General features: G+C 41.2%; 1 protein-coding gene across 1 annotated transcript; it reads left to right on the forward strand.

Moving 5' to 3' along the window:
• Positions 1–3: 3 nt before the first annotated feature.
• LOC121328984 (5'-nucleotidase domain-containing protein 2-like) lies at positions 4–21,457 on the forward strand (the record flags this gene model as incomplete). The annotated part of the gene is made up of 10 exons (XM_041274144.1): positions 4–42; positions 396–524; positions 4,939–4,999; positions 6,667–6,769; positions 6,993–7,094; positions 8,884–8,965; positions 18,372–18,458; positions 19,472–19,612; positions 19,705–19,769; positions 20,064–21,457. Coding segments are annotated over 10 exons (1,071 nt in total), but the record flags the coding sequence as incomplete, so codon positions are not given.
• Between the last annotated feature and the right edge of the window lie 1,416 nt (positions 21,458–22,873).

Consider the following 22,873-nt stretch of genomic DNA (forward strand, 5'->3'; position numbering starts at 1 on the left):
CACCATATCCCTCTGCACCAAGTCAGCGGGTTCTATGGCAAGGTAAGCGAAGCGCTGTAGGTTGGGCTGGGGGGAGATCCCAGCTGAATCCGCCTGGGTGATTCTGATCTGCTTCATTCCAGAAAGCCTTGGGATTATTCAGCTGAGTTGGGGCCCCAACCTTCTTGTTACTCAAACTAGTCCTTGCTACTGTAGAGCGGGTGAATTATGCTGACATACTGTTAGAGAAAAACAGTAAGAGAAAAGGAACACAGAGCCACAAATGGTGAAATGCATGCGACCATTTAGAAGTTGCTTACCAAATTAAAGCACAAAGTGGTCTAACATTTTCATGCATGAGTGCCTATTGTTTCACTGCCTTTGTTTGCACACCGCTGTGTTTCGCTGATTTTAAGGGTCCCAAAATGAAGCAGTTCATGGATATCTTCTCTATTCCCGAAATGACTCTGCTGGCTTCCGCCAACGACTTCTTCATCAGCAACAACATAGACTACGACCCTGTGCATCTTTACAAGGATGTTTCGGTGAGTATTATGACTGCCAGACTGCATCTACAGCTGTGGTCAAAAATTAATCGGCTAGAATTTTAGGATTGAGACATTATACACACAACTGGAAGCCACAGTACAGTGTTTCTCATTGGATTACGAAATTGTCACTTTTCTGTTAAGTATATGGGAAAAACCCAAAAGTGGTGTGTAATTCAATATGTTAACATAACATTATTGAGCAGCTTTCACGTGGCTTTACGAAACAAAATGAGTTAATTCTATAGGGTGATGCAATACCTCCATGGCTGTAAAGTACAAAGCAGAATTGCGTTGTCCTGAAATGAGTTTGAAACTGTTTGTGTTCACAGCCGTACGTTCTGTATTATTGGAGGCCTTATTGACTGTCACCCAAATATAGTTCAGTGATCTGTAGAAAAAAAGACTAATTTGGGGGTCATTCTTGAAATATTTAAAACGTAACCCAATCCTATATTTTAAGAGCAGCACAGAAATCAGGACCAGAGGACACAGTTGGAAATTAATTGGCGATAGACTTAGGACAGAGGGAAGGAGACCCTTCTTTATACAGATAGTGGTGAAGGGATGGAATGTGTTACCTAGTCATGTTCACTGGGATCCTTTTAAGACCCAATTTGATAAAGTTTTGCAGTCAATCGGGTATTTGGAACCAGACGTGCTTCAAAAAATGCTGTGTTTTCACTGCCATTCCCGATCGAAGAGCTCTAAAGCAGTCCTTGAGAGACTGCTTTTAATCTTTGTTTTGCATCTGCAAATTCCCTGTCAACACAGTGGCTGTAGCTTTTAATCCTCCTTCTCTTTAAGAATTCCAGAAGTCCTGAGACAGAAAAGCACAAGTCAGCCTTGTTCCTTTGTATCTGGGTGAAAGGGCAGCTCTGTATTTTGCCAAAGCAGTGTGATGCCGCATGAGGAAGCTGGCTGGTTGTTTGAATATACCAACGGAAGTTCTTTCTGGTGTGTGTGCAAAGAAAAACTAAATAAATTCAATGAGTGAAGTTTCAACCTGAAGTCTTTTTTTTTTAAATGTATCACGTGGTTAAATTAATTTTCCCGTTGCTTTAGTTGTCTTAACTTTGAATGCATTTGTGTTGAGCTTAGTTAAGGGATATTCATCGAGGATGTTAATAGTTGAAATAGTTTCTGTGTGTTAAAAGTTTAACATTGACTTAATTCCGCTGGGGAAACACTGTTCTATCCACTCGTCATCGTTCTTATCAGAGCTCGGCTCACGCCATCTGCGGTGTTCCCAGGAAGTGTGTCGAAAGTGAGGTCATCTTGGCTTGCAGAGTATTTACAAACAGCACAGACTGCCTGGCAATTCCAGATACAGTGGCATTACCATAGTGTTATCAACCACAAAAACAAACTCGAGCCACGAGCTACATTCTGACTGCACTGAAAGAGGCTCAGTAACTTAATGTGAAACGTTTTGACTTGAAGTCCTATTCAGGGTTTCTCAAGGCTTGTAGTTGAAACGTTTCTCATTGACTTTAAGTTTTTTAGTATTTCTGTTGAAGACACTGAGACTTTAGTGGAATTGTTTGCCATTGAATTTATTAAGTTTCTGTTGAAAGATGACGAGAGACTTCCAGTGGAAACTTTTGTCATTGACTTCATGAAGTTTATTTTTCAGTATTTCAGAATTTTTTTTAGTATTTTTTTTTTTTAGTGTTTTATTGGTTATGGATGATATTTTCCGACTGTGAAATGCAGCAGTTTGATTTCCTGTGGAGCGCAGTTTGTGAAATTATTTCCAGCATTGCAGACAAACTAAAGCGAATGCCATATTTGTTTATTTTTGGTTTGTCGTGTCATGTTTAAATTGTTAGAAAGAATTAATAGTCAGGTCTAAAAAAAAAAAAGAAAAAAAGAAAAAAGTCTGTCCCCTTTGTCCTGTTTTTTTTAATTAAATTTTGGACTTGTTTAAAAGTTTTGAATTGCCACAGTGTGTATAAATAACAAGCTCAGGTGTTGTTAAACCCATAGCAATAAAACCAGGAATGGCTCAGACTGCTATGCAATGGGATTCTTTATTTCCAGCCCTGCTGTCCTAATAACTAGATGCCAGCAGTCAGGCCCATGATAAGTCTTGTTAAGGTTAGCTGTTTTCCTTCAATGAGTGCAGGGCTGTGGCAGTAGCTAGACTTTACTACTTGCTGGATAACTTGCAGTGCCAGTATGGGACACAAATTCCTACATCATATAAAACCTCTAACTTTTTTACAGTACTGATTTTGGCTCTTCCTGACAAATGCAAAGCCAATATTAAAGCTATCCCTATATTAAGAATGAAAAAATGTCTATCTATCTATAGGTGGCTGTTAATGACAAATTAGAGCCATCGGTATGATCGAGTTTCAGCAGAACAGTAGAGGGCGAGAGATCTGTTGATGGCAGTTCGATAAGTAATTTATACAGCTGTGGAAAAATGTAAGTGTGGCATGCAGGCTGGTATATGGACAGATGCCCCCTGTACCCCCAGAATCGGATAGTCTCAATACTTTCTGCTAAATAATGTCAATTCCTGGTTTCAGGGAAATTGGATAAGAGGTTGTCTGGACATATGCAAAACTGGAACAAAATAAGTCTCTAAAATATTGACTAAAGTTTCCACTGTGTTGGTTCAGTTTTAAGGCCAGTTTTTTTTTTTTTTTTTTTTGTTCGTTTTGTTTTTTTTTCTCGTTTGGACTGACCTCAGTAGCAAGCTTGCACTGTGATCACACACAAAGAAAAGCAGGAATTTCCACTCTGGTAGAAGCTTGTCTCTCACCCCGACTCCCCAGCCTGTCACTTTGCTGAAGGTGTTTACTGTGAGTCTGTCAGTGAGTCTGAACTCGCCCTTTTTGATGGAAAGCATTTGTGGGGGAGGGAGAAAAGAAACCTTGTATACAGGCAGACCTTTGCCGTGCTTAATGAATTGTAGTTGAAGCTTGGCACGTTTTGCGTAATTGTAATTATGCCAGAGAATTGATCAAGTTACAGTTCAATTTGTTAGAAGGTTATTCTTGTATTTTCAACCACTTCTGTGGCCCTTTTTCTCTGAAAAGAAGTTCTGTATTTGGACCTGTGATTTACTGCTTGGTTATTTACAGTAAACAGAGTGAACGTGTTAATGTGGGGAGTTTGTATGTTACTTTAGTATTTTGTGAATTTAAATTATTCCAGCATATGTCATTTCAGCAAATAATTCTGCTGTAATTTATATAGAGATTTTTGGTTTTAACCGGTAAAACACCTCAGATTAGAAAATAAATGAAGTCGGTGGATAGCTGAAAACCAGAAAAAACTGAAAACGGTTCATTCACATTGACATTACACTTTTCCCGTTACAAAATAAAACATACTACAAAAGCAATAAAAACGTTTCCCTGTGCTGCTAGGCAATGTCCCGCCTTCCTCACTTGTATCTGTCATTGATTCTTTCTGAATGCTTTAAACCCGCCCCAGCTACTGAGTGACAGCACATTCCTGCATTTCTATTGGAGACTCCGCTTGCGAGATTTAAAACAAGATTACAATCAGGAATGGAGGCTTGTTAGCAGGATTTAAAGCTGTATTACAGTTAAGATCCAGAGGATTTAAAACAGAATTGTGGCGATATGTACAAAAATGCCTCCACACAAAAACCCCAGAAGAATGTGCCTGTGACCAGAGGGATTTCATTGTGGAAGACAGCAAAGGAAAGACAGGACAACTCAAGTGTGCAAGTACTGTCCAGTTACTACTGATATATATTTTGACAGAAAAAAATGCTCAAGCATTTTGGAAAGTAACCGAGAACACTAATTTCATACAGTATATAAAAAAAGATAGCCCCGAAAAAAACAATTTACATAACTCAAAAATAGCTAAAAAATAAGGATAATACAATGAATAAAAACTGAAAAACAGAAGCCCTATTTATAATTGACCCAGAGTCTGAATACATTTTTGCTGTTGATTTAAGAACAAAATATTACAAGGCTGGTATCAAAAGGGTCTGTTTGGCAATATTACGAAGGGGGGGGAAGTGCCGTGTCGGGCAGTTGGCGTGCTGTCCCGACAATCTCTGAGAGCTTGTCGGGACAGGGAACTGGTCTCCTTGCCTGCCTGCACCTCCTGGTCTGTATGTCTGATGAACCACCAAAAAACAATGGCTTTATAAAAAAAAAAATCTTTATCTGTGGCAGCAGAGACAGGATATCATGTATTCCTAGTTTTAACTACAGAAGGAATTTACGGACCAGAACATGCATGGTGGTTAAGTTGGCGCTCCAGTCAAATTGCAGCAAAATTGCTGTGCAAATTCGTCATGCATTCAGTTTCTATATCATAGGTGATTCATATTTTTTTATTCGCCCAAACTAGTCCTATCACCTAACTGGTCATATCGCCTATGTTACTGATTCATTCTCTCTCTGTCTCTAAGGACGCCATTGGTAATGTGCACATCAAGGGCTACATGTACAAGTGGATCATGCAGGATCTAGGTAAGTGAACCAAGACTTGCTAGCACTGGCTCGCAGAGTCGCATCACTTTTTAGAGAACTTGATTTGAAGTCTTTAAAATCTTACAGTTGACAGTTAGTCAATCAATCAATCTTATTATATATTGTCACCATCACAAAGTGCTTTACAAGATGCAGCAACAAGAAGAAAATCCATAATACTTTAAATACAGAGAAATGCATAATTTCTGATATACAGTAAAAAAAACAATGCATAATACATTAAATACAGTGGAAAGAGCATAATGCATGATAGTAACATAATCCGTGAAATAGTAGCAGCAACACAGAAGCTAATAGCAGATATCAGGCTTAAAGAGCATGGAGAGCAAGAGAGAACAGGTGGGTCTTGAGTTGATTTAAATCGAGCGACAGTGGGAGCATCACACCAAACCTGAACCAATACTTTAAGCGCAGCTCAGAAACCAGGACCAGAGGAAATAGTTGGAAATGGAGGAGGCATTTCACACAGAGAGTGGGGAGGGGATGGAATGGGTTACCTAGTCATGTTGCTGAAGGAGACACTTCTTCACACAGAGAGTGGTGAGGGGATGGAATGGGTTACGACAAAGGTCTGAGATCAATCGGCTACTAGGAACCAGGCGAGCATTGATGGGCCGATAGATAGGTATATATATATAGATAGATAGATAGATAGATAGATAGATAGATAGATAGATAGATAGATAGATAGATAGATAGATATATATATATATATATATATATATATATATATATATAGATATGAGTTTTTTTATTTTATTTGAGCTGCCAGAACCACTTTACTAGTAATCCTGCAGATCTCTTCATCTTCTGACTGTCCTGCCCCAAGCAGTGCTGTGTTACTATGGATCACATTTGCAATAATTCTATCCTTGAAGCTTCGAATTTTGAAACCTGACTTTTTTTTTTAAGCAGCTGGATAAATGAGGTCTTGTCACACTTTGAACTCTGCCACAGGGTCTGAGTGGTTTGAGAACACATGCACAGGGGTTGCTGTGTGAAAGTGTTGATGTGTGAAAGGCAAGCTGTGGCAGGCTCTCGGAGAGAGTGAGAGAGAGTTAGCTGGGAGTCCTGAGCACACACTGGGTCTGGAGCCAAACAACTTTGTTTTTGTCAATCTGTGGGAGATTGAAATTAACAGTGTTTACTTACAGAGCTGAGGGGGTAACACTCCCCCCCCCCCCCCCCCCAAAAAAAAATTTCTCCATGAATTTTGCGGGGTTCAGCACACCCTGGTACAGTGAGGTAGCTGAAATGCTAACCTGGGTGTCTGTTTTCATAGGGCCTGTTCACATACAGATATACAGACAGCCTGTGTCCTTTGCTACAGAAAAATTGTCTGTATAAAGAGTTTATTTACATGACTTTCTTTTATATTGTTATTGAAAATTAGATTTGAGTATGAGTGTGGTGTGTGTCTCTCTCTATGTCTCTCTCTCTCTCTGTGTTCAAAGAGTAAAAGAGTCTCCCTTTTTCTCTCTGTGCTCTGCTAGCAGAGCAGAAGGAGGCTACTAAGCTTATGTTCATTTTGCAGCTGCACATGTCCGTGAGTGTGGCCTGAATCTGGCTTTTCGAATTAAAAACAAAAAAAATCTCACACTCTCTCCCTGTCCTATTTTTTTATTTTTTTTATTTTCTTCCCCCAGAGAAATACATTCTAAGAGGGGATGAGACGTACGCTGTGCTGCAGCGGCTTGTCAGCCAGGGGAAAAAGCTCTTCCTGATCACCAACAGCCCCTTCAGCTTCGTGTGAGTGCAGCTCTGGGGCCATAGCATAGCGAACCCATTTCATTTATATAGCGTCCCTGTGCAAGCATCCCAGGATGCTTCACAAAAAAATAACTGAGCGAGGGAAAGTGTGGTCTAGTCTAGAGGTTAGAGGCATGAAAAGTGACCCAGTGGAATGCCTGTTCGGTGATTTCTAATAGATGTTTATTGCAAGTTCTAACATCACTCTCTTCTTGTATTTCAGGGACAAAGGAATGAATTACATGGTTGGGAAGGAGTGGAGGGAGTTCTTCGATGTAGTCATAGTGCAGGCTGACAAACCCCACTTTTTCAACGACTGTGTCAAGTGAGTAGTACAGAATTGCTTCTGCTGCAGAATCTCGAGTTCGAGAGCCTTAGAGCTTTGCACCAGGTCACCTGAAACCCAATCCTCGACTTCACGGCATTGCTTAAGAAGCTCGAAGGAAGTTTGACTCACACTTGGGTAGTTTCACAGCATTAACGTTGACATTTCCTGCAAGCATGAGTCAGATAACAATGAATAATACCAACAATAATAAAAAGTCCCAAACCAATTAAAATGGGTTTAGGCAGGTTTTGGAGAGGCTGCAAACGCACAAACTTTTTTGAGCACTAAAGCTGAAATGGATATTCTTGTGGCTGCTCTTATAAAAGTTTACAGTAAATTTGCACAGTAATTGATCAGTTTCATATATATATATATATATATATATATATATATATATATATATATATATATATATATATATATATATATGCACTGCATGGCAAAAGGACACTCAGTCCTGCATCTCCAGCCCTGCCCCACCTCTTGTTCGATGTATTTTTCACATACATCTTTATAGACATGCATACTGATAAATCCTCTCGTTTTAATGTGATCGAAGTCATTATTTTATTACTATAACATCTCAAAAAGCTCTGCAGATGTCTGTGATATTCTTTGAGCGCTGGATGCGGAAGCAGCTGTCTCCTTTGTTTGTGTCCATGTTATCTCTGTGGTGCAGGGGCTGTGTGTATTGCTCAGATACGCCCCCCTTTTTTTTCAGCTTCATTTGGCTCCTATCGGTCTTACTCGGCAATTGAAAGGTTTTCTCTGATTTTTCCGGTGCTTTACGTCTTTTTGACTGGAAAGGGAAAATTGTAATGTTGTACCTGGTCCAACATAGGAATGCAAAGGGTTAACTGTGCTGTATTACACAGCTATGCTTTTACTATGGGAAATTTTATAAGATTTACTTTACTATAGTTTGTGGGCTAGTCGACAAAACAAAGGATGGAGGGTACCCACTTGAAGACCCCAGAGATGTACCCTACTTGGCTCAGTCCAGACGGTTATCATGCTGATGCGCTAGGGAGACCGCACTGTGGTTGATCCCCGGAGCCAGCATCACAGCCGTTGTGTGTGCTGATGCGCTGGGAAGGCAGAATGAGCTGATCCCTGCACCCAGCATTACACTTCAGCAATCAACACCAGACAGAAGGATATCTACATCATCAGATGGAAAACAACACAAATGGATGGAGATGCAGATGAATCACATAAGTTTACTGTAAAGCTACATATTAGTTGGGGCTTATCTTGGCTAGAGCCATGTTCAAAACAGCATGAAGTTTAACATTACTCTCATGTAACGGAAATCGTGTTTAATCTGCTTTACCATACCCCTGTGCTTTGCCTTGCTTATACTGTGCTTTATTACACTTTGATGTTTTAGTATGGGAAACATTTATAAGGGTTCATGTAGTCGTTTTTGCCAGTGAATACATTTCAAGAAGTGTATGTAGAGTATTCAAATTTCTGTCCCAAACAAGATATACCTCTTACAATGTGATATCAAGTAAAGCAGGAGTGGCCAAAGTTTGCTTTTCCATTCCTGGTCATTGTTCCAACCCTGTTCTAAATGGTTTAAAACTGTTAACCTTCCATCCAGACCCAGCAGTAATTCATTGTCATGTTACCTGTTAAACCTGGAGTGGAGTAGACCTCCAGGACTGGGATTGACCAACAGCCCTGTTTTGTTTTTGTTTTTTTTTTTGTTTTTTTTTTTCATTTTTTTTTTCACATTTAAATCTTAAAGCTTTTTTTATGCTTTTTTGTTTTTTTATTCTAGACCTTTCCGCCGTCTGGACAGCAACGGTGACCTGCAGTGGGACAAAATCAGCTCCCTGGAAAAGGGTCAGATCTACAAACAGGTCAGGTCACTCACAAGGCAGTGTGGCGTGTTTGTGCTTCTGCTTCTACCTGAAATCACCACATTGCTTCTAGCTCCGCACACACCGACAATCTCACCTGGACAGCCTATCAATGTTAACCCTTTTGGTTTCATTTATTCAGCGCTTGTCAGACGCGTCAGGTCCAGTTTATTTTCACACGCGCTGTTTATTTTACACAGTTTAAAATGTAATTTTATTTACAGTAAAACAGGTTTAAAAGGCCCTGCATATCAACAGGACACTCAGTCCTGCATCTCCAGCCCCACCTCTTGTTCGCTGTATTTATTACATCTCTCTTTATAGTCATGCATACTGCTAAATCTTCTCGTGATCGCTCATTTTATCACCAAACTCCTCAATAATGCGATCCTAGTCATTATTTTATTGCTGTAACATCTCAAAAAGCTTGGCAAATGTCTGTGATATTCTTTGAGTGTTGTGTCTGTGGTGTGACGGGACAAAGTGTATTGCTCAGATCCGCCTCCTTTTTTTCGGCTACTGTCGGTCTCACTCAGCCATTGAAAGGTTTTCTCAGCTTTTTCTGGAGAAAAAACGAGTAGAGACATGTGCTTGACGTCTTTTTGATTTAGAAAGGAAAAATTGTAATATCTCCAACCACAAAGGGTTAAACACTCGATCGTGCTGAATTTTGAAATACTAAAAAGAAACTTGATAAGATCAGGGAATCCAACTTCAAACTTTTATTGAATCTTGTGAGTTCTACGTAACTCCTTCTGTAGCAGTATCAATCCTATACACATAGAGGTGTTGAGCAAACTGTGTCTAAATCAATAACATAAAGGGGGAACAGAGCAACAGAACCATACGTCCTCTGTTTACACTGACCACTGTCTCATAACAGAATCATTACAGTGGCTTTAAAGTGCGCAGGTCATGATGCAACACTCTATTACAAGACGATTTGTCATGTAAAGAAAGCATTACAGATACACAGCTAGTCATTCTACCCTACAGTTCAGTCACAGACAATCAGCTCAACACAGATATTGGCAAAGATACCATTCTGTCAGAGAGGAGTTGTGATGACGAAAGCCATAAGTCAAGCAGACAGATGTTTGGAGCTAAACCCTTTATCGGCAAAACAGGTTTCCTGTACATATGCAGTGAGACTCCACAAGTCAGATTTGAAGAGGCTTTTTATTGTATTGCAAAACAGGAACGCCTCTTATCTACTTCTTGTGCTGAAGGGCTGTATCCAAGTAGGTGCTGCTTGACCCCCTGCATTACTGAAGATAACTACAAAGCCTGTTGTGGTGTTATTAGTGTTGTTCCTTTGACTTTTTTATGAGGCACCATTCCGATTCAAGAGTCAGTAAGATTAGTTGAGTATTTAAGTCTTTTGACACACTTTCCAGACTTGATAAAATTCTACTTGGAACAGAAATTGTTGGCTTCTGGAAATGGGAGAAGAAACTCGATTTTTTGTTTTTTTGGGATTGTGTAATTTAGTTTGCATGAAACTTAGTAGTGTTAAAGATAGAAATACTAAAAGATACTTGGTCGGTGGCGAACGCGTTGACTACGTCGTTATTGATGTGTTCAAGACTCATTTCAAACACTTCTGGACTAAACGTTTGTCACTGAATTTTACGTCCATTTTTGGTATTTCTATCGAAGACAGACTGCTAGTGGAAATGTTTGTCACTGAGGTTTCTTTTCACTAGTATTCGAGTTTATAAAGGATTAGATTGTCTTAAACTGTCCATTCAGCTAGATTTCCTGGAGAAAATTCATTCCTGGTTGGCTGTTGACAGTTCTCTGGTCATCCGGTCAGCTTGCTGATAAATATGTGGAGAAAAGAGTTCAGAGTAATGACTGATAGTCTGAGTAAACTGGAGAGAGAGGGGGGGGTGGGGTGGTGCTGATATACCACAGGGATCTGGCGTCTCTGCTAAGCCGACTTAGACTAGGTGGCGTCCTGTGGATGGGTGAAGGAATTCATTGACCTTCAGCATTCCTTTAAAATCGAATTACAGATAAAACTGCTGAGCCACACTGCTCTCCCTCCCCCAGTCGCGCGGTGTGGCCTGGTCTAGTGGTTAGAGCTGAGGGACCTGAAGGGAGGGAAGCAGTGTGGTCTAGTCTAGTGCTTGGAGCTGAGGGACTGGGAGGGAGGGAGGGAACCAGTTTGATCTGGTCTAGTGGTTAGAGATGAGGAGGGACTGCAGAGCAAAGCAGTGGTTAAAGCTGCTTGATAGAGCTTTCTGAACAGCTGTTTCACTTTATTATAAAGTCTTTTAGTCTCTCTTTGGGAACGTCCAACTGAGCTCATGAAAAGACTGTTGCTATTAAACTCTGACCCCTTGCGTTGCTCTCTGACCCTGTTATGACATCAGTGTTCACTGGTCACGCAGGGATTGGCTCACCACGTGTCGTAAGAGCGTTAACAATTGAACAAGACCTAAACGCCAAAATAACCCACCCTCCCCCTTCAGAGCCGGCGACGAAAACAGCATCCAGAACTTCAACAAGGCGCTTAGTGAAGATCCAACGAAAGAACTATCCTGCTTCTCTTTGTCTCGAGGACGCTGTACTGCACAGTGTTAGAACAACACACTGGAGGTGCAGCTACACCCTCCTCCGTAAGTGGGAAATGAAGGAGTCTCCTAATTGTGACTGCGGTGAAGTGCAGTCCATCACTCCCATCCCCGATCACTGCCCGACACACGCTCCTGCAGGAGGTACAAATGGATTCCAGCTGGCAAGCCCGGATGTCATGGAATGGCTTTCCAAACTCGACATGCAGTTATAAACTCTGTCCCATGCAATACGAAAGAGAGAAAGGGCAAGGCAGTTGGTTTTCAGTGTATAAACTAGTAACAATATAAAACTAATCTTGATTTTATCCGGCTGCTTGCTATGAAGAAACTTGGGCACGCCTGTCCAAGCTTTTCAGTATTTTACAGCACTCTGGGATGGAAGTAAGACTCGATTGCGTAACATTTTCACCCATTACAGGTTTTAATACTAACTTGATTAGCTGCAGTTTTCCATCCCCTAGAATTTTAGGATTGAGGCCGTATTCAAGATGAACTAGATTTAAGATAATTTGAGATTTTATTTAAATCATGTGATCAAGTAAACTGCAAAATGGTATCGCAAAAGTCTGCCTGAAGCCATAATAGCAGCACAGTATTGCATGTTGGATTCCGAAATGTCACATTTTTCAATTTGTAGTTTTCCATATACTTCACAAAAAACTGACAAAGCAGTATGTAATTCAATATGGTAACATAACATTATTCAGAACGTTTCATTAGACTTTGTGAAGGAAAATTAGTTTGTTATATAGAGCAGGGGTTTTCAACTGGGTGTACATGTACCTCTGGGGGCACTTCTAAGGGGTACGCAGGACAACTCAAAAATGCACAAATAAAAATGAAAGTAAGAGAAAATAATCTTTTTTTTTTTTTTTTTTTTTTTAACGGTATTATATATTCTCTAAACCACAATGTATAAATAAAAAAAAAAAAAAACAGAACCTATCACTTCTACATTTTCCACCAGTACGCTTGTGTGATTTCGATTGCGTGGATTTCCACTCTGATATAGTCTGAGTGCTGCTCATAATCTTTGCTTTCAAGTTGTGGTATCAGTGAAGTACGATGTTTCTTAGAAGTGTAAACGCTCTGGTAAACGCACACAGTCATCATACTTTAACGGTTTTTGTTTATTACTGCAGCTGTATTTTATTAACAGCAGTAGCGGCTGGTTGAATATGTTTTCGCTGTTTGATACATTTCTTACTTGCAATAGAAAAACAAAGGAAAACTCAAGAGTCAGAAAGTGCAAAGCGGCAAAAAGTTATACAGCGTCCCTTTGGATCATTTTTATGCTTGCTTTAATAAAAAGTATTATTTTTTATTAATTTAGTTAGTTTTATCTTGAGGTTAATGCTTTTTGATGTTGTAAAGATTTTAAACGGCACACAATTATGCAGAGGTGTGAAGTAAATAGTAATGTGATAAACGTTTACAATGCAGACTGTTTTGTGTTAGTTAATGACTTTGCCCAATAGAAAGCGAATATGAGTTTCCAAAGATTCCTAAATACTGCCTTTTAAATGGCACATAAGGACCTTTCTGTTTTGTTGTGTTGCATGTTCCCATGTGTTGCTACAACTGTTTACATAAGGGGGGGGGGGGGGTATTTTTTTTTACATTTTGACCACTTTTTTAAAACTTAAATTGCATTTTCTTTCTCCAAGATGGCCTCCCATGTACCTGCATGGACCTTTCAAAACTACATTTCCCATCATCCTCTTGCTCACTGATAAATCCAACTTAGTTACTTATGTAAGCAGGAGGATGATGGGGAACTGTAGTTCTGAGGTACATGCCACCTTAAAGCAGAGAATACAATTTAAGTTAGTGTTCAGAATGTAAAAAAAATATTAAACAATCCACACACCTTCAGAAAACAGTTGTAGCAACACATGGGTCCATGTAACACAATAAAATAAAAAGGTCCTTATGTCCCATTTTAGTTCTTTGCATCCAAACACATGTAGTTAAGTTAACAATGAAGCCTAGTGTTTGGTTTTCTGTCTCAGCAATTTGTCAGTCCCAGACTGTTTGTGTAAAGTTATACATTAAATAAACAGGGGAAGAAAGAAATGTGTTAACCAGATTTATTTATTGAAACTGTGGTACCATTCAGTGAGCTGAAATTGTAAGAGGCAGCTGAAACCTCCTGACAGAAGAGGTGCAGTTTCAAAAAAAGGTTGAAAAGCGCTGATCTAGAGTGATGCAAAACTTCTGACCATAGCAGTAGGTAACAAGCTCAGGTGTGTCTCACACTCACAGTAAATCCGGGAGAGGATCAGGTCGTATGTATTGTCATGATGTGAACGAGAGGCGGGGGTGCAGTGTGCTGTCTCGTATCTGAAATGCAAGCACAGGCTCTTCCACTGTATTGCTGCCCTGTGAGGGTCAGTGCCAAGCTCCAGTGGAAGTCTTGCTCTTGAGTTTCTGAACAGTGGTTTCTTTGCAGGAATCAGTCAAAGGAAGGCATTGTAAAGAATTTCACAGCCGGTTCCCTGCTCTGTGAAAAGCAGCGACTTGCTCTCAAAACCAGGTTCCAAAACTGGAAACGCTGTTAATTCTTAATGTGCCGGGCTCGTCTGGTCACATGACTATGAATTGCATTGCAAAATACTGCACAGAAAACCGAACTAAACTTTTTTTTTTTTCGACCTATTGTTTTCATTGAGTAGTGCACTTGCCTGCTTTTAAAACAGCCTGGAAATGCTACAAACGATCTGCTTGTTCAAGAAGCCACTGCTGGCTGTGTCGCTGGGTTTAGGGATTCCTGCCAGATCCAGATTGATTGTTACACCACAGGAGCTGGTTGTCAGTGCCTGTGATTTAGGTGTGAATGTTGCTAGTGGAATTTGTATTTCCTGGGCACTTGCCCCTGTAGAGCAGCGGTTACAGGGATGATAATAAGACTCCTGTTGCATAGCAGTTTCACCCATTCCAGGATTTACAAAGAGCCTGATTATCCGCAGCTTATCGGTAATAAGCTCAGGTGTGTCTTATTAAACTCATGAAACCAGGAATAGATTAAACCGTTATGCAGTGGGAGTCTTGTTTCCGTCTGTGCGGTTAGCGCGCTCTCCTGCAGAACTGAAAGCTGCAGGTTCACCCGTCTGCTGTGTCTTCAATCTGTGTTGAGATTGTAACCGGATCACAAAGAGTGTATTGAGCAGTAGCCTAGAATTGTGCATTTTCTGTAAACTAAACCCAGCCCTCAATCTGGATCACCCCATTTTGGCATTGATCCCTCACTTGGCACGGTTTCCATAGGCATGAAGGCAGCAGGGACTCTCCAAATTCTGTTCCTAATGCCCTGTCCGAACCAATCTCGTAATCTGCCTATCAGTTGGGATTAATTTAATAGATGAATCTCTGTGGGTGGCACATTTACTGACAATTATACCCCTAGAAAGTTATTCCTGCATTTAAATGCAGGCAACAGGGTTGAAATTAAGACTCCTATTATGTAAAATGCTAGCCATCGATGACAGAAAACATGGGGGGTATAGTACCATCAGTGGGTGGGTACTTCATTTTGCTATCCTTACCTTTTTAAATGCCCAACAGTGCTGAATTTAGAAACACTAAAAGAAACTTTAATAAATTCAATGACAAATGTTTCTTTTTCGCATCTTCAAATTGAACGACATCTTGTCACAATCTTTTTCATTGAATTGACAGTAGTAGTTAATTTTACCATAAAGGAAAAACGTTAACGTGTTACTGGCTTTGTAACGTTCCAAGTTTTATTTGAGGAAACAGATTCTAGCCAGCTTTCCTGTGTTTGTCGCAGTCCGTGGCTAGAGCTGAGGAACTGGGAGAGAGGGAAGCAGTGTGGTCTAGTCTAGTGGTTAGAGCTGAGGGAAGCAGTGTGGCCTAGTCTAGTGGTTAGAGCTGAGGGACTGGGAGGGAGGGAAGCAGTGTGGTCTAGTCTAGTGGTTAGAGCTGAGGGACTGGGAGGGAGGGAAGCAGTGTGGTCTGGTCTAGTGGTTAGAGCTGAGGGACTGGGAGGGAGGGAAGCAGTGTGGTCTAGTCTAGTGGTTAGAGCTGAGGGACTGGGAGGGAGGGAAGCAGTGTGGTCTGGTCTAGTGGTTAGAGCTGAGGGACTGGGAGGGAGGGAAGCAGTCTAGTGGTTAGAGCTGAGGGACTGGGAGGGAGGGAAGCAGTGTGGTCTGGTCTAGTGGTTAGAGCTGAGGGACTGGGAGGGAGGGAAGCAGTGTGGTCTGGTCTAGTGGTTAGAGCTGAGGGACTGGGAGGGAGGGAAGCAGTGTGGTCTGGTCTAGTGGTTAGAGCTGAGGGAGCGTATTAAGTTCAGCTGACTAAAACAACTGACATGTTCATGTCAGGTGTAGTTTATAGCCGTAATAGGAAGAGCTATGGTTGTACCTCACACTTCCTGTCAAGCAGTAAAACTGTGGCACGCTTCAGCGCTTTCATTCAGGAAGTCTCCCTGTCTGCTTCCTGTGAGAGTCTCAGCTGAGCGAGGCTTTTCAGGAAGGTTTAGGAATGGTGTTGATTTGGATAAAAAAACGGCCATTGGTCATAAATAGGGCCCTGTGTTTTTCACTTGTTTTTTAACCTGTAATTCAGTCTTACAGGCACAAGCTGTTGATATAGCCGCAACAGAAAGCCATGTAATGAGCATCACAAAGATGCTGCAGAATGATCTGTCGATCTTGGCCAGGTGTTGTGACTCTTGGTCTCCCAGTTGGTGGCCTGTCATTGACAGAGTGTGTCTGGTTATAGCGTCTCGCCAGGTTTGAAATCGCTGGCTGTGAGCACCCAAGACGACGAGCCACAGTACGCTGCCCTAGTCCGGCCTGCAACATGCCGATTGCATGAAGGCGCTGCTCTCATGACAGACGCAGCTTTGTTTATTGCTTTAATTCACGCTTGCAATTCAACAGCTGAAATTGCTTATATCCAGTGTTCAATCAACTGTCTCACTAATTAGGTGATTAAGTACACATGTCTTCTTTCATGGAGAGATGCTGAAAATTTGTCAATATGAAGAAACGCTGCTTTCAGCATCCTCAGAATTTGTAACAACTGGCATATTTTAGCCTTTCCTGCTAAGATGGGGAAATAGCTATTCTGCATTTCTCCAAAATTTGGTCACAGCAACTCCACTACTGTTTCCTTTTGCATATAGTTGCTATCTGTCCATTTCTAATTTACAGAAGGCATCAAAGGTGTGAAACGCAGGGCCCTAGTCAAAGTGGCAGAGCGAGGCAGTCTGAGTGGACTGAGATTTCTTACTGTAGTGTGATTGATTATGAAGGCGGCCATGCAGAGGATGATCTTGAACTGACCGAAACGTTTGTCCTTTTTCTCTTCTGCACTGTTTGTTAAATTAAAGGACTATATTTTTGCTTGAACTATTTAAGTGTTCAGTGTGCGGATCTAGTGCATGTCTGATTTGATGAACTATTGTTTATCTGCCCATCAGCACTATATTACCTGCTGGACACCAGCTTTTAAGACACAGTACATTGAGGACCCTTAACAAGAAGTACAGTTCTGGCCAAAAGTTTAGCATCGCCTACAAATTTTTAGGATTGAGAAATAAGATATCGCAAAAAAAAAGTGTAGTGAAGGCCATAATAATAGTACAGTAGCTTTTCATGTTAGATTTCAAAATGTCACAATTTTTTCAATTTGTCAGTTTTTTTTTTTCATTCAGCATAAGTAACATTATTCAGCAGGTTTCATTCAACTTCATGTGGCATTATTATTGTTATTATTATTGTTGTTTTTAGCAGTCCAGTTTTTAGTTCAGTTGTAGAACCAACTGTATTTGTACTATTTGTTTTTGAGTGACAGCTGACAATGTTAATTACTGAGGATTTCTCTGTGGTGCTGGCAGGAGTTTAGTTCTGCCCAGAGGGACGGATGGAGGGGGGAAACAATCATGTGATAAATATTGTTATCCCTTTTTTGTTATCCTGAGAAACGGTTTATTTAAATGAGGGAAGAAAAAAAAAAAAACTAGCATTCGTGCTTTTAACAAGTCTGTCAGTTTCAAAGACGGCCCAATTTTTGTTTGCACTTCACGGTTTGGCAAACTGCAAAGAGGGGGGGGGTGGGGAAGCAGCTTGGTTACCATAGCGACGGCAGGCCATCAAGTCCTTGTTCATGAGAGGTCCACTCTGCCTGAGCTGACAATCACCCCCGATTGGTGCTTCAGTTTTTGGAGAGGGAGCCAATCAGCTGGCTGTTGCTGTGGCCCAAGCAGGGGTTAAAAAGAACCATAAAATGCAGGCAGAGCTCCCCCTTGTGGTCTTAAGGAAGATATTCTAAACATTACCACACTGTGTGTAAAGACGTGTCTCTGCCCTGTGTCCTAAATCTTTGTCCTCTGGTGCTGGTTTCTGTGCTGCGCTTACAATACTGGCTAGGTTAACTATCAACTCTAAGATTTTAAAGACTTCAATCAAGTCCCCCTTAATCCTTTATTCCGGACTAAATGGATTAATTCTCTTAAACCCTGGGATTTAGTATTGTGCATGTTTACCATTTTCTATTTTAAACTCTATTGCTGCTTTGGTATTTGAAGTCCTGAACTACCTAAGTCCTGTGCATCCTCCCTGTATTCAGCATTTCGCTTGTCCTGAGTATCGACTTTACTCTGACACAAACCTCTGCAGCCACGGTCTTCCAGATCACACGTTTCTTTCTGCTGCAGATACTTTCTTAATTTCCTCTTTCTGAACATACTGCTTCTGCCCATTTTCCAGCTAACTGGCCAAGGTCATACATGGCACTCTCATTTGTGTTTGCAAAACCAAGTGAACTTGTGATTCCAGTGTGTCTCGTTTGCTTTGCAGGGGAACCTCGTTGACTTTCTAAGGCTGACTGGGTGGAGAGGATCCAAAGTGCTCTACTTCGGAGATCACCTGTACAGCGATCTAGCCGTGAGTCCCTTTTCAGATACGAGTGTTGTAGCAGAACCTCGGTTATGAACACCTTGGGAATAGAGGCTGTTCGTAAGTCTGAAATGTGCGCGCCTGCTAGCTAGACCCTCAGCCTGGTGAATAATACAAGGACACAGCAAGTAATGCAGTACAAGTATTGTTATGGTTCTGAAGTCTTTTAAAACTACTATAAATGGAAAGGCAAAATTTTAAAATTACCATTGAAATTGTAACTGTAGCAAAAACACAGATTTTAACCCTTTGTGGTCCATTTATTCAGCGCCTGTCAGGCGCGTCCGGTCCAATGTATTTTCACACACGCTGTTTATTTTACACGCGCTGTATCACCAGCCAAGCCCCACCCCTTCTGCGCTGTATTTTTTCACATACCTCTTCATAGTCGTGCATACTAATAACCAGACTCCTCAATAATGCGATCCGAGTCATTATTTTATTACTATAACATCTCAAAAAGCTCTGCAGATGTCTGTGATATTCTTTGAGCGCTGGATGCAGAAGCAGCTCTCTCCTTTGTTTGTGTCCGTGTTATCTCTGTGGTGCAGGGGCTGTGTGTATTGTTCAGACACACTCCTTTTTTTTTTCCGGCTCCCATCGGTCTCACGCGGCCATTTGAAAGGTTTTCTTGGCTTTTTCCGGAGAAAAAAACGACCCGAGACCTGTGCTTGACGTCTTTTTGATGATGTCAGACAGGGTCCGACATCGGACTGGAAAGGGAAAATTGTAATGCCTGACCTGGTCCGATGTAGGACGACAAAGAGTTAAACGTCCGGAAAACCTATGTTAACGTAGTGCATGTTTTTAAACGAAATGCCTTCACGCAGCTTACTCACTCATCCAGCCCCCTTGTGGCTTCAGATAAAAGGCTGTTTGGTTTAAAACTAAAATGCTCGCAGTAAAATTGCCTGGACTTGCTTTGAAACCTGCCTCCCCTTTGTCTCGATTACATTTGTTGGTTCAGTGATTTTTGCCTTCTTCATGACCCTTCCTTCCAGGACCTGATGCTGCGTCATGGCTGGAGGACTGGCGCCATCGTGCCAGAGCTGGAAGTGGAGACCAAGGTGGTGAATACGGAGCAGTACGCCCAGAGCCTCACCTGGCTGCAGGCACTCACAGGACTGCTGGAGCGCATGCAGGTGTGTGTGTGTGTGTGTGTGTGTGTGTGTGTCTGCACGTCAGCACTGACACTGTATCCCTGACCCATGTTCTTCTTCCTCTCTCCTCTCAGGTACATCGGGACCTGGAGTCTCAGAAGGTTCTCCAGGACTGGCTGAAGGAGAGAGAGGAGCTCAGGTACGAAATGCTTGGAGCATTTTAAAGGCAACAGCAGAGAGTTTTAGCAAGCTTTTTAATCCAGTGTGTAAAAGAGGTAGAATGGCTTCTAATTGTCTGTTTACATACTTACATAGATACACTGTTGAAAACAAATGGAAGCTTTTAATTTATGTGTTTGTGATGTCATTTACTACGTAGTTAATGGTGTAACATGAAAATGTCGTCTCATGTGGTTGGCAGTTTGTAAAGATTTTGCGGACAGATGCATTATATTGGACTCCTAACCTAACCCTTTTTTCTCCTTCCCTACAGGGCTATGACCAAGAATCTGTTCAACCCTCAGTTTGGAAGCATCTTCCGGACGTGCCACAACCCCACCTACTTCTCCAGACGCCTCTGCAGGTTCTCTGACCTCTACATGGCCTCCATCAGCTGCCTGCTGAACTACGACCTCAGCTACACCTTCTACCCCCGACGCACCCCCCTGCAGCACGAGGCCCCTCTCTGGATGGACCAGCTGTGCACTGGCTGCATGAAAACGCCCTTCCTGGAGGAGATGGCTCACATCCGCTAAGGGGGAGCGGGGCACGCAGACTGAGAAGAAACTCCAGTGGAACAGTGCTGCCCTGTTGGGGACATCTCAAACTGCAAGAAACTAACACATTAGGACAGGGCTTCTCAAACTCAGTTCTTGGGAACCTGCTGGTTTCCATTCCAGCTGAGCTCTCAATTACTTAAACCCTGAATTGAAATTAGCGTAATTTAACCTTTGTACTTGTTCGCAGAGCCTTGGTTACAGATTTCAAGTTACTTAAACAGTTGGAGATTAAGTGAACTATAACCCTGTATGAGCTAATAACACTTAAAGGCCTAATTAAGCACATTTAGTTAAATGAAGGGTCTAGTTATGTAATTGAGAGCTCGGTTGGAATGAAAACCAGCAGCCACTGGGGGTCCCCAGGAATGGATTTGAGGTTTACAAGATTAGAAGAGAAGTCATCAGTTGTGGGGTTGGGGGTAAGAGAACTAGAAACTTTTGGAGGATTTATAAAAAGGATCAAAACCGGATGTATTTAAAAAAAAAAAAAAAAAAAAAAAAAAAAAAAAACTTTCACAGTGGTGAAATTAAGCGTGGAATGAAAGTGAAAATTGCAATTGTCTGTCGGACTTTGAAAAGAAATGTAGAGTAGTTGACCAACCCTTTAACTGATCTCTACGCCATAGTGAGGAAATGGGAAAGGCGTTGAGAATAGCGCTCTTCTTTTGGGTGAGGACGCTGTAATCATACTGACATTCTTTAATTCTCCTTCCATTTTGTTTTATTTTAATTTTGTTTTTTTATTCAGGGTTTTGTTTTGAGGTGGGAATAAGTACTGGCAACATTGATTTAATTTTAATTTTAAACTCAAGTTTAGAATCTTTTTGTTTTGTTTTGTTTTTATAACTGCCATTCAAAAATAAATTAATTAAATTTAAAAAAAAAAGAGCCCACGGCATCCAAACCTCCCAGATTAATTAAATAAAACAGCCCACAGCATCCAAACCTCCCAGATTAATTAAATAAAACAGCCCACAGCATTCAAACCTCCCCGTTTTTTGCTGTGTTTGTTTTATTTTACAAGTTCAAGTAAAGTAAGCAGCAAATGTCTGGGTTGGCCTAGTGGTGCCATAGAGAGCTGCTTAACCTAAACATAATAAATAAGGGGGGACCGAAACAGGTCCACCCACAAAATGGGGGGGGGGGGGGGGGGGGGGGGGGGGGGGGGGGGGGGGGGGGGGGGGGGGGGGGGGGGCATGAACTTTTCAACTCTGAACTTGGAGCATCCAGTGCTTTTCCCTGTCAAGAAAAAACAAAGGATTGCAAAAACAGATAGTGATGTTCATTTTGTAGGGGAATGTCCGACATCTGAATGGTAAAAATTTGATAAAGGTGCTAATATATATATATATATATATATATATATATATATATATATAATATGCTAGCAAGGCATTTGTGAATGGACAGTGTTTTCATGGTCCAGTCGGGTTTTGTCTGCCATAAAAAGAAATGTAGCTTGCAAGTTTCTTCAATTTCAAAGTAGCTTTAAATCGACTCAGATGCAATCCTCTTGCTCTGGTATTGAATTTGAATCCGCCTGCACAATCCTAGTTTCACACGATTCACTGCCATGGGTTCAACCGAAACCCACTTTTAATGTGGAAGAGCCGGCAACTAGGATTCTTCAGGCACAGGTAATATCAGCTTGATTCTGATACGCTGGAAGATGTATAATAATTCAAGACTGGAAGCAACCGTACCACTGAGTAGAATTCTAATAAAAACAAATTCTAATAAGCTACTTAATTTACATTTTGTTTCACTCTAGGAGATGCCTAGCCTCAATATAACTTGCACAGTATTAGAATGGAGACTTATGATAAGGAATCTATGGAAAGTGTAAAGCTTTCAAGTTACATATACAGTATTCTTGTAGCCATTAGGCTGTAGCATGGAGTAACAGTGTGCTAACAAACGTACTGTTACATTCAGCATAGGGTAGGAATGAGGTCTGGTCATACTGTGACAATAAACAGACTTGAGGTTTGGTTTTTATGAAGAGGACCAGCTGGTCAAAACTGCATAAACAGACCATTTCTCTTGCCACATTCTGCCTCCCTCCCCCAGTGTATCAAATACTATGCAGGTCCAAGGGGAAGATGTCCTTAATTGGGCCTGCATAGGACTTGCATTGAAAATATAACTGTGGCAATATCTTATACAGCCGTTCCATTAGACGTCAAACTACTTCCATAGGAAATATTTTTGGCTGTCGCCTGTAGGCAAATTTCCCCACCCTATAGACCCTGGTCCTCTTGACTGTTGTCTAGCTAAGTTTTACATTAATTTTTATTGTCAAAAACGCATCAAGAAAGCAAACCTGACTTTTCAACATGATCTTTCATGTGTTTTACTTGAACGAAACCTGGAAATGCTGAACGTCCAGGTTTGTAAATGGCGATTCTGTACTATACCTATCATGTACGTAGCTTTAGAAATATCGTACCGTAACCGCTAGACGCGCAACATGGATTTTACATTTTAGTGTTAAACTAGACCAGGTAGACGTGATGTTCTAGAA

The sequence above is a fragment of the Polyodon spathula genome, chromosome 16 (genome assembly GCF_017654505.1).
Source record: "Polyodon spathula isolate WHYD16114869_AA chromosome 16, ASM1765450v1, whole genome shotgun sequence".
NCBI lineage: Eukaryota > Metazoa > Chordata > Actinopteri > Acipenseriformes > Polyodontidae > Polyodon > Polyodon spathula.